The sequence below is a fragment of the Eulemur rufifrons genome, chromosome 15 (assembly GCF_041146395.1).
Source record: "Eulemur rufifrons isolate Redbay chromosome 15, OSU_ERuf_1, whole genome shotgun sequence".
In the NCBI taxonomy this organism is placed as follows: Eukaryota; Metazoa; Chordata; class Mammalia; order Primates; family Lemuridae; genus Eulemur; species Eulemur rufifrons.
The window spans coordinates 76,924,684-76,940,123 of NC_090997.1; the positions used below are offsets into that span (position 1 = coordinate 76,924,684).

The 15,440-nt window shown below is 35.1% G+C and overlaps 1 protein-coding gene across 1 annotated transcript in view; it reads left to right on the forward strand.

The window, feature by feature from the left end:
- Positions 1-13,422, forward strand: part of RSPO3 (R-spondin 3) — a 76,140-nt gene extending 62,718 nt beyond the window's left edge. Inside the window, exon 5 of the mRNA XM_069488232.1 lies at positions 12,240-13,422. Within this exon, the coding sequence (XP_069344333.1) occupies positions 12,240-12,433 (194 nt within the window). The 3' untranslated portion in view covers positions 12,434-13,422. The remainder of the gene's footprint in view (positions 1-12,239) is intronic.
- Positions 13,423-15,440: the final 2,018 nt, after the last annotated feature.

Genomic DNA, 15,440 nt, shown 5'->3' on the forward strand with positions numbered 1-15,440 from the left:
AAGTCAAAATGATTTCCCTGAGACCGGACTAACTGGCTGAAGACTCCAATAATGATAAATAGGACTTATTAAGACAAATTGGGACACTGGATAATGATGACATGCTTACATTTGAGAAAGTAACAACAAAAGCATCTCTGTGTATGCCTGTCCTTCCCCAACTCTCCCTCAAATTGAGTGATGGCCATGAAATCAAGAGAGGGAGCATTATTCATCTTTTTAATTTAATTCATTCAGCAAATATCTATAGAGTAGCCACTGTGTGCAGACTTTTGCTGAAGAGAAAGGCAGTATTTGGGGGGCAATGGTCACAGTATTTACCAATGTACCAGATATGTGGCCTTCATATACCTCTCCTCATGCACAAAATTAGGCAAATGGATCAGGAACCCACTACTAGAAGCTCCCAATACTATCCACCCCATCCTACCCCAAGGTAACCTGTCTTATGAATTCTATTTCCTTTTCAATATTTTATTAGAGGAATCAAAATTACAGTTGAATTTCTATAAAGAGTAAGTTTATTACATTTTCAGTTGTTACAACATTAATAGTTTCTTGCTAATATTATTTAAAAAATAGAAACGAAGTTCAATGTCACCTGCACAAAATGTAAAAGGTCCTAAAGCTATAGCTCAAAATTCAGTAGACAATATATTGTGATGCCCATAGAGACCAATCAGACAATGGAAGGAAACACACTAGCTAGTAGCAAAGAAAGAGGAAGGGAATTGGGCTACTGATGATAAGGTCAATACTAGGATACAAAGTTCACATGCAAGAGGCTGAGTATCCAAAGAATGAAATTAATTCTTTGATTTCTTCTGTATCAATCAGATGTTTATTAGAGAACCATATTCTATTTTGCCCAGAACATTTTGAAAGTTTATGAAGAAAAAAAAGTAGATAGGGTGCAAGTGCTAATTTATTAATAACATATGGAAAATATGGTTGATAAGAAAAAGTTAAGTCATACATGAAAAGTCATATGACTTCTTAATTTAAAATTTCAAGTTTCTGAAGGACTCTTGTAAGAGGATGAATCTCATTTCAGAATTATTAAAACTTAAATTGGAAAACAGGCTGCCTTGGAATTGATATTTAAAATCTACCAAAAAATAGAACTTTTCCATCTGTCATGGGAAGGGACCTATATATAAATATGTGCATATATATTTTTATCTATCTATACACACAAAGGTACCTACACATTTGTTGCACATGTGTCTACTCTTCCAGCCTCCCCCATCCTAATATGCATTAATAATGATAGAAGAAGTACAGTGAAAAGCTATAAAATAGACACAGTAAAATCTTATCAATCTTGCTTAATTACAGGGTGGATATTTCTGGATTAGTAAACAACTGCCAAAAAATTCAAAGAAATTAAATCAGTTGTGTTCCGCTCAAGTTCTATATGTAACCACTATTGATGAAATAAGTACAAGGAGCTATCTTGCTGGTTGTGGGGATGCTTGTGGAAAATATATCTAATTAAGAATAGATATTTACTCCAACAAATAGAATGGGGGGGGAAGTACTTAGAATAATCTGCATTATCTGCTGCAGGTGAAATATGCCCCTTATGATCTTATTTACATTATGAATAAAATTAATTTATCACGAATTTTAATATAGTCAAGGCTGAGTGAGATTTTCTATATTTTTAAAACTAGTTAACAAATTAATAGTTTGACAGGGTCTGCAACAAAGAAAATTAAAAATTAAAAATTAAAATACTGAAGCAAAGTGAAACCAGAATGTATTCACAAGTGCTAAAAATTAACTTCACATAGGTAGCCAATAAACAGGTGAAAGCCGGGCGCGGTGGCTCACGCCTGTAATCCTAGCACTCTGGGAGGCCGAGGCGGGTGGATCGCTCAAGGTCAGGAGTTCGAGACCAGCCTGAGCAAGAGCGAGACCCCGTCTCTACTAAAAATAGAAAGAAATTATATGGACAACTAAAAATATAAAAAATTAGCCGGGCATGGTGGCGCATGCCTGTAGTCCCAGCTACTCGGGAGGCTGAGGCAGTAGGATCGCTTAAGCCCAGGAGTTTGAGGTTGCTGTGAGCGAGGCTGATGCCACGGCACTCACTCTAGCCAGGGCAACAAAGTGACACTCTGTCTCAAAAATAAATAAATAAATAAATAAACAGGTGAAAACATTAAATGACAGCTATAAAAGTGTGTGATATCATTACCTAAAATATCATGGCATTGCACATGTGATATATAGAGTACCACAAATAAGAAACTTGGTAGTTGAGTAGTTGTTTTTCCCCCTGCGATGCAATTCCAGATTAGAGTTACATTTTTTCTCTATAGACCAGTAAAGAGCTTCAAAGAAAAGAAAGGGTGGGCTATGGTACAATGAGAATTAGACAGCAGAGTCAGTCAGCACATAAAATGATGAAAGAGAATAGAATAATACCAAGATTTCTTGTCTAATCAATCACTGCAGACGTGTCAGCAAGCATGAGGCCGTCACCTCCCGTCAATACAACCGACCAGACAATCTGGGTAAGGGAGGGAGGACTGCACAAACACGGCTATCAACACATCTTTTTCTGTCTCAGAAGAATAAAATTCTGAGACAAATTCTTGGAGCAAATGGAAATTTATCCAAATGAAAATCAAATGATAAATGCCCAGAGAATATTCTTTCTTTGGAATTCTTTCAATTCTTTAATTTAACCAGCTGGAATAAATTTTCAAGTAGCATTCTGTTCAGCCTTTTGAAATGAAGGATTTTCCTGTTAATTGGAAAGCTATATTTCACCAAAGATGAAGACAATGCTCTTGGCTTAGAGATTCTTTAAAAAGAAAAAAAAAAAGCCATTTGGTGGATATTTACCATAAACGGGTTCCAGATACAGAACATGTATTTCAAGCATGAAAGAATGAACTGTGAGCCTACACACCTAACTAAATAAAAATGCAGAAAATTCAAATACAAGTTTTATTCTAAATTCTACATGAAAATTCACTATCACTATGCTCCTTCATAAGAGGGCGGTGTAAAGATAGAAAAAAATAAAAAACTATTAACTTTGAGAATCAAATATTGATCATACAACTGTGGTTTCTACTTTTCTGAGGCAAATGGATTAGATAAGTCAACACATTTAAGCATTCTTTATTGTGTTGCTCGAATATATGTTATTGGGGCTAAAAGAAGCATGATAGTCAACTTGGAAAGATTTAGAGCAAGAAAATAAAAATTCATAGGGAGAAGAATTATTTTGAAAACATGCTTTCAAAGCAATCTGTACTGTAGGCAGTACTTTCAACTTAATTGTTGATTAGTGATATATTAAATAAAGCTACATTTACATCTTAAATTAGACAAAATAATTTATCACAAAGAATGTGAAAGTTTTAAATAATTAATATACTCAAGTACTGAATAAATAATTTTTCCAGACTTCTTAAAGGAGTCACTAGATAGATGGACTGAATGATAATCATGTGTTCTGGTTTAAAATAGTTTTATCGAAAACTTATAAGTGATACTATTTATGTACTTTTAGTCTGGCAATATATATAAAATAAGAATTTTCAAATAGGCTGTTTCACTATTATTTTTAATATTTAAATGGCTGAGAGAACTTTTTAAAGGGTGATAGGAAAGAAATATTTGATATAAACATTCCGTAGACACACATTTTCTCTAGTTTGAGATAAAAGTTGGTGGTCTAAAGCAGCAGGGGGCGCCACCGGGCATGGGTGTGAGAAAGAAGACAGGGTAGGGTATGAGTGTTTCAAAAAAGATGAACACATCAATCCATTTTTGAGATAATCGTTAATGCTTTGAGAAGACTAAGCCCAAACTGAAAATTTGGGGTAGGAGACTTGACAGTGTTGCTAAGGCAAGCATTAATGGTCTTGGAATATTAGAGATCAGCCACACAACCCTAAATTTCTGAAGATAAACAAGAAAAGCCCGATATTGTAAGTTCTTAAACAGTATATAAAATAACCAAAATATCCTAAGCAAGGCTTTTTTTTCCTTAAAGGGACAACAATATTCATTTCACATGAATATTCACAAGTCATGAACAAAATTTGATTGGATTTAATAGATGAAATTTACCAACACACCCTTTGACATCGAGTGAAAATCAGAATAAATTTACATGCTCATCCCATAGATAAAATTGTTTAAGACCCAGGATTTGGTTTAAAATGCATCATGCAAACGTGCTTAAAGAAATTTTCAACATGTAAATTAATGTGTCTGATTTAATTTCTAAAGAGTTTTGTGATCTAACCTAAGGGGGTAGATAGGATTTCAAAGTCAAATTAAGAACTTTTGCACTGAAAAAAGAAATACCGAAATTACTAATTTCAAATGAACTTTTAACCAAAAGGCAATTGGTTCAATAGAAATAAGCCCATATAAAAGAATACTAAATTTAAAATATTATCTAACATGAACTGTAATACCCTGCTATGTTTTTAAAATATTATACAATAAAAAACAGGATACCTTTTACTTTTATAATGAATATATTGTAAATATTGTAAATAGTTTAAAGAAATCTTTGGGTACTTTCTCTTCTTTGCATTTTTAACTATAGTTTTAATACTGACGGTTTACAGCAGGCAAACGTCCTAGTATACAATATTCAATATCTTTAACACTTTGTTTTGGACTCCAGCTAATGTCCCTTTTAAATGCAAACAAGGATTCCAGGCTGGGGTTCAGGGCAGCAGAAACAATGAAGTGTAATGGAGTTACCTTAGGTAAAAGGGTCATGGAAATTTCTGTCAGGACAGAAAGCCAAAATTTGAAATTTCAAATTTGAATCTTCAGTGAATAACAAAATTATTTAAACAACAGAGAAAAAAATATGTAAAAGCCTACTGACAATAGTCAATTTATGAGGAAAATGTTTGGGCAAAAGGAAGTTCATCATGCTTAAAGCAGACTGAAAACACAGATTCTAAAATATTGTGATTATTGATATTTATGATGTCTGCCATAGGACGAAATGATTTATAATAGGACTGTTTTCAAACCTCAGCAGGATTTTTAAAATTTAAATCCATAACGTTTGTCTTTCTCTTTCTCAGTAGTAAGTATAACAAAATATAAAAATACCTGATAATTTCGCTGGGGTTTTAAAAAAATGCAGTGGTGATAGTTCAAGAGTAAAATAAAGTTTCTAAGTTTGATATAAATGAGATATAAATAATTTTTAAATTACATATATATCATACCTCTATATGTTGAAGAGAGTGGAAATACTAAAAAATAGACTTGTAGCAACAAAAAGGAAGTGGAATAGAGAATGAGGTAACTGAATTGTGCTGACACAAAACCTCTTTTCCAAATGCTGTTAGGTTCTGAGTTAGTCTCTGATAAGCAACATGCTGCCCAAGAAATTCAAATTTCAGGAGGTTCAATAAGCACATCCCAAATCTTTATTTTTATCAAAATCCTCTGTTTTAAAAAGTTAATCCACACTTGGGGCACTTTCTTTGTCTCAGTTTTTATACTCAGTAGTTTAAGTGTGAAATAAAACAAGGACGGCAGGTCACATTGTGCTCTTTTGAGAAATAATGTGGAGGAAGCAGAAGTGTTCCCTGATTGGGGGCCCCCATTGTCCTCATCTGTGAAACGGGAGTTAGAACAGAGCTTAAAGGACACGGTACACTCACTTAGTCTGCCTGGTACAGAGAAGTGTTGGTTGAATTTGGTTATCGTTACTCTTACTAATTTTAAAAACAGACTGCCCAGGCCATCTTCACCTTGATTATTGCAGCAGGATGGATCCTACCTGGGAGCTGAGGACACAGAGAGAGGAAATGTAAATAACCTGGCCTAGGAAGAGGTTGGAAGATGCAAGGAGGTTTCCCTGAAGTGGGTGATGTGGCCAGAGAAGTAAACAGTAACTGAGTTAGGGCAAGGGATGCTAGAAACTGCATTTTAGGTAAAAGTATCAAATATATAGAATCAGTATACATTATGGTGAGACAAGTCCAGGGGTGGTGACTAACAAGACAAGTATGAAGCCAGTAAAGAGGGTGGGCAAGCAGGGGCCATGTCACAGTGGGCAAGAACCTTGCGTGCCATATTAAGAAGCTTGAGAGTATCTGCTTTCACCGCCTAAAATTTACATTCAGTGCCTTACCACCAGTGCACAGAATTTCCCACAGAACATGATACAAACAGATAGCATCTCTTAAATTGGCCCTTTTCAAATGGTAGTTAAGTGCTGTTTCAATCTTAATATATTATAATGATCAGAGCAAGATAAATGAATCCAAGGTAATATGCCAAATTAACAGTATTTAGTAGAGTATATAATAAGATGTCAAATTATTTTTCTTTGAATAATTAATAAGAACATCTTGGAAGTTCATAGAAAAGCAATTGAATTTATTCATGTGTAAACCCACAGAATAGGCAAGTCAGGTAGCTTTAAATTTCAATTTGAAGAAATTATCTGCCTACTTATCAAAAAGAAAAGGACATCCATTCTTTGATATTTTTGCTTTGCATATTGTAAGTTCCTAGGTTAAAATTATAGCAAGGGGAATAAGTTTTTCTGTTTTATTAAAGCACACAAAGACTAAAGGTTTGGACACATTTCTCATGTCAGTCCTACTTGGTAATCATATGGCTAAGAAGGAAATTTGGTCTTGGTGGTTTTCAGCTGTGTTCTTTCTTCATCACCATCACTGGGTCAGGCCGTCCTGTGCTTAGGTAGCCCGCAGTTCAAAGACATTTAAACGAATATCTACACAATTGATTACAATTGCTTTTAAAAGGGAAAAGAAAAAGTTGTACTGCAGCAATTTCCCTTCCTTACAAATTTTCCTCTTAATTAAAAAGAACAAAAAGCTGTAATTTTCATTCTCTATGCATAAAAATCAGATCCATCTATAGATTCAAAAATCATCAGATTTACCTCTTTCTCACACATTTATGTTTTTTAGAAGATACAAAGCCATACCCTTCCAGCTGAATTTCATTCCACACCAAATAAAAAGACCTAGCAATAAATTTTATATTTTTGATGTAATATTTATTCAATTGCTTTAAATAATAGAATCAGTGATATTTAGTTTCAGTCTACAATAAGGGATACACTTTTAGCTCTTTAGGAAAAATTATAACCTAGTTTGTTTTAGGATGTGGAGCTACTTAAAGCTCAATGGCTCCCCCTAGTGGCACCTTATAAGAAATTCACAAAGAAGCAGGCTTTTATGAAAACCTATGGATGGATTTTATCTAAACAGCAAGAAAATAGCTAACTGATATTTGTAATTTAAATAATTCTCAATAAATGAATTAGATTTTTGATTCTAGGGAGAACAACCCTTTTATTCATAACCTCATTGCATTTAAAAGGTATTAAACATGTTCTATGGTTTGTATTTTCACTTAGAAGGTAAATATGCAATATGTAACTTAGGAAAAATAATTCAGGATCATTTCTTCTCTCTTTGTTATTTTTACATGTATATTCTTTTTAGTTCATATCTGTATTTGGACAAGTTTTAGGAAGACAATATGAAACTAATTTTCATTTTATATCTGGGTATCTATTCCAAAAGTGCCTTATTAGAAAATTTACCTTAAAAATTAGTAGCTACAGTAACACAAAAACATATTTTATATCCATTAGGAAAAATTAAAGAAACAAATCAGTAACCATGTGATTTGAATAAATTTTCAGAGTATATATTTAAGGAAATTGGGTCTTCTATTGCTCCACAGCTGTGGTTCTTAAATGTGGCTGCACATCAGAATAAACTGGGGGTGAGTGAACTTCTTACTAACTACAGATTCCTTGGCCCCTCATAGGAACTACTGAATCATAATTTCCAGGGATAGGACCTAGGAATCTGTATATTTTCAAATCATCTATGTTTGGGAACCTGGTCTGCAGAGAACCCTTGGAAGTGCTTATATAAAAAACTATGTATGTTTGTATTAATAGAAAACAATTTCAGAATCTCAAAAATGTCAATTACCTACTCAATTGTAATATACTAGTTTGCAACCAAGTCACAAATAATATGTGGCTTTATAGGCTACATAGAAATTTTACTCTTTCAAAAATTAGGGCTCAAAAATAAATACCAGCCATCGACTACACTCCTTCTATGGCTTTTATTACTCAGCCATTTTCTGAAATAGGAAATAAGGTCGTGTTTCAGAAGATCCCATTGCTTTTTTTCTAAACTAGTCACAGAAATATTCAACCTCTGCCCTGCTCTCAGGTTCTGATACTTGCCCTTCTCCAGTTTTCTGGTCCACAGGACAAACTCCCAACATGGTAATCGAGTCCTGTATATCTTTCCAGCTTCGCTGGGTAATATCCTATATATAGACTCTGATCAAACCAAGGAAGTCGACTTTCGGTGCCCCAGATTCACCACGTCCTTGCATGCCTTCATGCTGTTAACATATTGTTCACTGCCTGACATGCCCTTCTTCCCTCATCAGCCTGGCAAACTCGCAGTCATTCTTTTAGGCTTAGCTCAAGCATCACCCCATCTGGGGAATCTTTTTCAATCTCTATTTGCAGACTTCAGTGCTTTCCCACTGTGCTCCCAACAGGACCTCGTGCATACCTCTATTTTAGCATTAGCCTGCAACTATAATTATTGCCAGGCTCCGTATCTCACTTGTATCCCAGGTTTTATAACACTTTGGGCCCAGAGTAGGGGCTTAATTCATGTGATGAGTTAATAATATTAGCTTTGTCCCATGATTGACATATGCCAGGCACTGTACCAAGTACTCTACAAGCATCTCATTTAATCCTTACAAAGTTTAGCAAGCAGTAGTGGTTATTCGTATTTTAAGTGTTAGACAATTAATCCTGAGAAATATCAACAACTTGCCAAAGGTCACACAACTAGTTGGTGACAGACGTAGAATTGGAACACAGTGTTTTTCTGCCCCTAACAATAGTGTTCTTAAATGTCACACTGCTGTGCTTTCCTGCAAGGGCCAGATTGTGCTTGACAGCTAATAGCAATTTCTCTTTGATGGTTTCTGCCCAAACACCCTCATAGGTGGAACACTGAGGGAAGATGAACATTATTTTAATCATCAGAATGCTCCACAACCCAGTTCAGAGACGTGTGTACATGTGCACATACACACACACCTTCAGTGAATGACAAAGCACACACAGATATGTTAGATTGTTATACCTGGAATGCTTAGTTTGCCAAATTGCAAAAAAACAAAAAGTTGGAAAATAAGTATTAACCACATCAATGAAAAGTCACTAGAATAAAAAAAAAAAAAGTCTCCTTTAAAGAAAACCTTACAAAATTATTTCAAATTGCACGTGATTTTAATCAACTACAGCCACTCTTCTGCATTTCTATTTTATTTCTTGGACAAGAGCAAAATATATTTATGCAAAAGGGTAGTTAGCGTTTCCAACCACTAACACATGGCCTGTAAAAAATAATATTCCCATTTTTCTATTGTGCAATAACCCTCTGTTGGGCAGCAACAATGTACAATGTGCTAGTTTCCTGTTACTTTACTAGGGCCTCCCCTTTCACTCACCACCCAGACTAGTTATTCCTTGGATAATGAAGCTACAGTACTGAGTTTCAAGCTACTTCCAAAAATGTTTCTGCCTGTCTTAGGAAATAATCGTATCAGTTTGCTAATAAGCAGAAGTGCACTGCAAGTTGAGTAGTTGTCACAAGTGGCTAAAAAACATATAAATCAATCTGTGACTCAGGAAGAAACAATATATTTCTTATGTGTCCAAAACATTATGGTTGGGATCACAGCTGTAAGATGTTGGACCATCATCAAGAGAACAATGTCAAACACTGGACTTCTGGATGATTTCCATAAAAATAACATTTTGTTTGGGGTCAGTAGTTTTTATGGAACTTTGGAATGATTTTTGCTGACTTTTTTTTTTGGAGCTGAACTTGAACACCTCCAAAATGCTCCTCAATATGGAAATATTATGTAATCCAACCTTTGTAGCCATCTCCTTCTGAAAACCGGGCACATACCGTGAAAACCAGTATTTCTCTCTTTCACTTGTGCAGCTTTACAAAATTTATGTTGAGGAAGGTAAATTTACACTTCAGTTTTTCCTTGTTTAGTTACTGCATTCAAGTCGGCACTTGAAATGTGTGGTCGTTAAATCCAGCATGAAAAGGCGGCCCTGGATTCCTTCCGTAAAAATTTTATCAACCCAGTGATATTCTTTTAGGTGAAAAGAATAATGGATTGGGCAAATCAGTGTACAAGTAGTTCAACTTAGGCATAATAGTTAACTAATATTTTTTGTTCATCTCTATGTACCCCAAAACAATTTGACTGATATTTGCTTCACCCTGGGCTGAATTCTCATTTTTGTCCTTTTAGAGTCCAAAATTTGGAGGTGTGTAATGTTGAGCCCAACGAGACAAGTTTTCATAAAGTAACTGGAAGATTTTGTAAATATAGTCTCATGACAAAGCTAGTTGTGGTATAAAATCATTAATCCAAGGAGACGGTATTGGCCTAGTATACCTATGCAGTATTAATAATACCACTCCCTAGGATTCCGTAACCAGAGCTCAAGAAAATGAAAGCCAAACCACGGAATTCAATATTTGCAGCCTGTTTCAGGACATGAAAATATTTTGGTTCTCTCGTGCAAATAATTTCTCCAGAATACTCTTGTCCAAAGTGACTTCTTTTCTGTTTTTTTTTTTGGAGACAGAGTCTTGCTCTCTTGCCTGGGCTAGAGTGCTATGGCATCAGCCTAGCTCACAGCAACCTCAAACTCCTGGGCTCCAGTGATCCTCCTACCTCAGCCATCCAATTAGCTGGGACTACAGGCATGCGCCACAATGCCCAGCTAAATTTTTCTATTTTTTAGTAGAGCTGGGGTGGGGGGGGGTCTCACTCTTGCTCAGGCTGGTCTCAAACTCCTGACCTCAAGCAATCCTCCCACCTCAGCCTCCCAGAGTGCCAGGATTTCAGGTGTGAGCCACCGTGCCTGGCCCAAAGTGACTTGTTGTAATCAGACTAATTTCAAATTTTACATGGCTCCCTATGCAAGGTTATGCATTCAAAATTTGTCCCATATCAGGGAGTAGTTGGTTCCTAGTTTTCATTTACTATGATATTGATTTGAATCTAAGTAATGTCTCACTGGGATATATGTGTTAATGAATGTTACTAAAAACCATGCATTCAGAAATTGTTTTAACTATATATTGTATGTATATAATGTTTACATGATAATAAAACATCTAGTTAATTCACTATTTAGAAATAAATTAAAATAATCCATCCAATTTGATTCCAGGCTATCCACTTTGATCAAATTACTCTTTTCCTCTAAAACTCTCAGCAGTTTTTCAATGCCAGCAGAATACAATTCAGTTCTCCCCCCTGGTTACGTGTTGACTACAATATGCCTTCCCATATCAAAACCCTTAAAGTCATGTTGACTCTACTTTTAAAAATTCCTCATAGCATGAGTCTGAATTAAATCTATGCTTCAAATCCAGCTCAAGGTCAGAGGTCTCCATGGGATCCAGTATACATCTAAAAAATAACTACTTGTTTAATTTATAGAGACACAAAATTCCTGTCCTCATAGCTTGTACCACAGGGTCATTGATAAGTTATAGTCACCACGACCCTGCATATAGAGAAATTGCAATGCAAATTAATTTCAACATACAAAATATTTGTGTTAAAATAAAGTTATCCTAGTATTCATCATGAACTATTATTTCCCTATTTGTTATATAAATCAATTTTCTTCTATTAGATGGCATGCAAATAACTTGATAGATTGCAAATATGTATTTGCTACTTGGAAATATTTGAATACTAAAATGGTGCCTTAAGGAAGAGCCAGATAAAATATACATATTAATAAAGTTTTTAAATGGCAAGAAATCCATTTAAAACTTGCTATTAAATATGTATAACTATCATATAAAATAAATTCCAAACTTGTAAGAATAGAATTCTCTAGAGTTCAAAATATCATATATTAGTTGCTTCATTATATTGCATATGTGTTTCATGTTTACAGTGTTTAGAATATAACACAACGTCACAGACTTAGTATCACAGACTTAATAAAGAGTAGTTGATTTAAATAGTAGATATTTGGTATCTATTGTTATAGTATGCAACCTAAGAAAATTTTAAGTCATTTTTTAAAACTTAGAATAACCAAACAGAACATAATTAAATATAATTTTTAAAGGAGTATCCTTTCATTTCAGGAAAAAAAGGAAGGGAGAGGAAAAGAAAAAAACCTAATAAAGAAGAAAGTAAAGAAGCAATACCTGACAGCAAAGGTCTGGAATCCAGCAGAGAAACTCCAGAACAACGAGAAAACAAAGACAAACAGCAGCAGAAGAAGAGAAAAGTCCAAGATAAACAACAGAAATCGGTATCAGTCAGCACTGTACACTAGAGGGTCCCATGAGATTTTTGTAGACTCATGATGCTGCTATCTCAACCAGATGCCCAGGACAGGTGCTCTAGCCATTAGGACCACAATGGACAACATATCTATTACTGCTCTGTCTAAACAACATTCCAAATAGTTGCTATATTCTTCATACAAGCGTAGTTAACAACAAAGAGCCAAAAGTTCAAAGAAGGGATACTTTCAAATGGTTATCCTATGTGCTTCTGTGCATTTTTAAAAGACAAGAAATTTTGTACATAATTATCACTAGGCTAAAAGATGTAACAACGTAATGATGGCATCTGGAGAAGAAACATCTTTTCCTTATGAAAATATGTTTTCAAGCTGTTGTTTTAAGAAGCAAAAGATAATTCTGCAAATTCAAAGATGCAATATCCCTTCAAAACACTAAGAGATCAGAGGAGAGAAACATCGTTCAAAGGACAGTGTTGTTTTGTCCTAGAGATCTATAGAGTGCTCAGAATTAGGGCCTGGCATTTGGAATTGTAGGATTTATCATCACAGAGACAACTGTTTTAAAATTGGTTCCACTGCCCTCATCCCGTACGTTTGCAAGAAACATGAGTGTGCATATCAGAGTTAGATAATATGTATGGGATTGGAGAAAGGCAAAATGTGGAAGAAATCATAGAGTTGGAGATTACTTTTGTGCTTTACAAAACTGTGAAGGGTTGTGATCACCTGGAACAGGTCTCCAATCTATGTCAGCACTGTGTGGTTCAGCCTCTGCTGCCCCTTGGATTACACAAGTCTATAAACATGTGCCTGTCTGTAATTTACTTCCCAAAAAATCATACTTATTAGAAGAAAATTCTGATTTCATAGAAAACAAAACATAGAACAAGGAGAACATAACATGTTTGCAAAGTCATGCATTTTGTTTCTCAGTGAGGGAAAACAATTTTATTACCTGCTTAATGGTCCACCCAGAACTAAAAGGGATACTACTTTCTAACAAGGTGTATCTAGTAGGGGAGAAAGCCACCACAATAAATATATTTGTTAATAGTTTTTAAAGTTTTGTTTACTTTGTTTTGTTGTTTGTTTTATTGGGAAATTGTCACTCTTAGAGACTCATGAATTAGGAAAGAGAATTCTGCTAAATCAGAGAACCTGTGTCCTGTGTAATACAGAATATATTACATCTCTCAGTGTTCACTTTTTGAATCCTCCTTTATCTGAGCTGATGGCGACTTACTTATATTAGAAGATATTTATTCAACTTTCTTATTTTAATCAACAAAATTCTAGAGATGGGCCTCCCTAAATGATTTCACTGCACCTCCTTCATTGCTTAGAAATGAGCATCTTTTCTTGTATGTCAGTTCCCTCTGCATCTTCAACATTTAGCCTTTTCTTCTCCGTATTTTCTCAGTCTGTGGATCTCTTTGGGGGATTGAAGTCACCCTAGCTGAAGCCCTGACCAGTGTTTCACAGAGGACACAGCCAGCCCAGTACAGGAGGAGGCATCTCTGAGTGTGCAGCACAGATTCTCATGACACAACTTAACCTTCCTATTGTAATGGAAGGACACACGGCTGCTCTGTCCACCATGATTCCTAGCCCTCTCAAGATCACTGCTTTCTGAAGAATTTGCAATGAATCTGCCTTCTGGCTGTTTCTGGGCACCTTTTTTCCACCAACTGTAATGCTCATGTGGACTGCTTGGCTTAATTGACCTTCCACTTCTCTTTTCCTCTTCCAAGATATAAAGATTTTAAATGATGTATTCCTGTTTCTTACTCTGGTGTTTCTTTCCTTATCCCCATGTGATAAGTGTTTCTACTACCTAGATCTATTCCCACTGTATAAAATCTACTTTCAATTAAAACATACATTACTAAGGAGAAACAAACCTTATCCTATAGAATTATGTTAGGTGGAAGTATGTTCCCATGTTTTAGAGCTTTTGGATGATTTCAAACACCAAACACCAAAAACCTTTGTCCTCAGTGTTACCCAGTCAAGTATAAGTAGCCAAATTATTTTTGCTTATCTTTCTACATTTATCATTGTCTTCATTTTTTCAACAAGCACTTACTGGGAAGGTCTACATGTGCACATGTAATGCTGGGGAAAAAAGATTAAATAAACCAGAACACAAGGTGACAAATGACTGTCATGTTTTCCCATGTATTTTGGCTTAAGGACCCTGTGGTCCTCCAGACAAAGGCAAAGGATCTAAATCCTTGATGCAACGCTTAAATAAAAGTAGAATTATTACAAAGAAAAAAGAAATGAAAATTAACATTCAGCCAAAATAAAAAGGAAGACAAAGATAATATCAATTTTAACTGCAATTCTCTATCCACCTGTAGATCCTTAAGTACATGGCATCATACAGTATTCAAACGATCAGTCTTCTCAACTTTGAGCAAAAACTCTTCATCAACTTCTGTAAAGTTTCTGCAACTTTTTGCTCTGATTCTGTCTCTGAGATCTGGTAAATTGTTGATGGTCATGGATGGAGGGTAAATTCTTGAAACAAACACAGAGTCGAGAGAGTGCAGCAACATAAATCTGTTGATATCTGATCTACACTCCTTCCCTGGTCTCCAAATTCTGCTGTATAACTGAGGGGAGGTCTCTTTTCTATCCTCAGAAGATGTAAGTTCTAATCCCAGGTGTGTGACCATTGGTAAGTCACTTAACTGATCTGGGTCCCCATCTCTCATGTGCAATAAGAAAGAGAGAGACTGGAGATGATCACCGTAGTCCCAGCAAGGGAATATCTGAATCTTCTTTTACTTAAGAGGTTATGCCCCTAACGAGTCCTCATTAGTGACAATGTCCTTTGGAAATTAGCCCAACCTTTTTTCCCAAAAGTGAAAATATATAGGCTCTTGGAAGAGAAAAAATTAACTCTGCTACTCTGATGTTATTGAATTAAAAGTTGTTCACATTAGTAGTTATTAAAATATTGAGATGAATAACACTGGGAAGAAAAAGAACATGTAAATATAGCTAATGCCAAGAATAGAGGCTGATC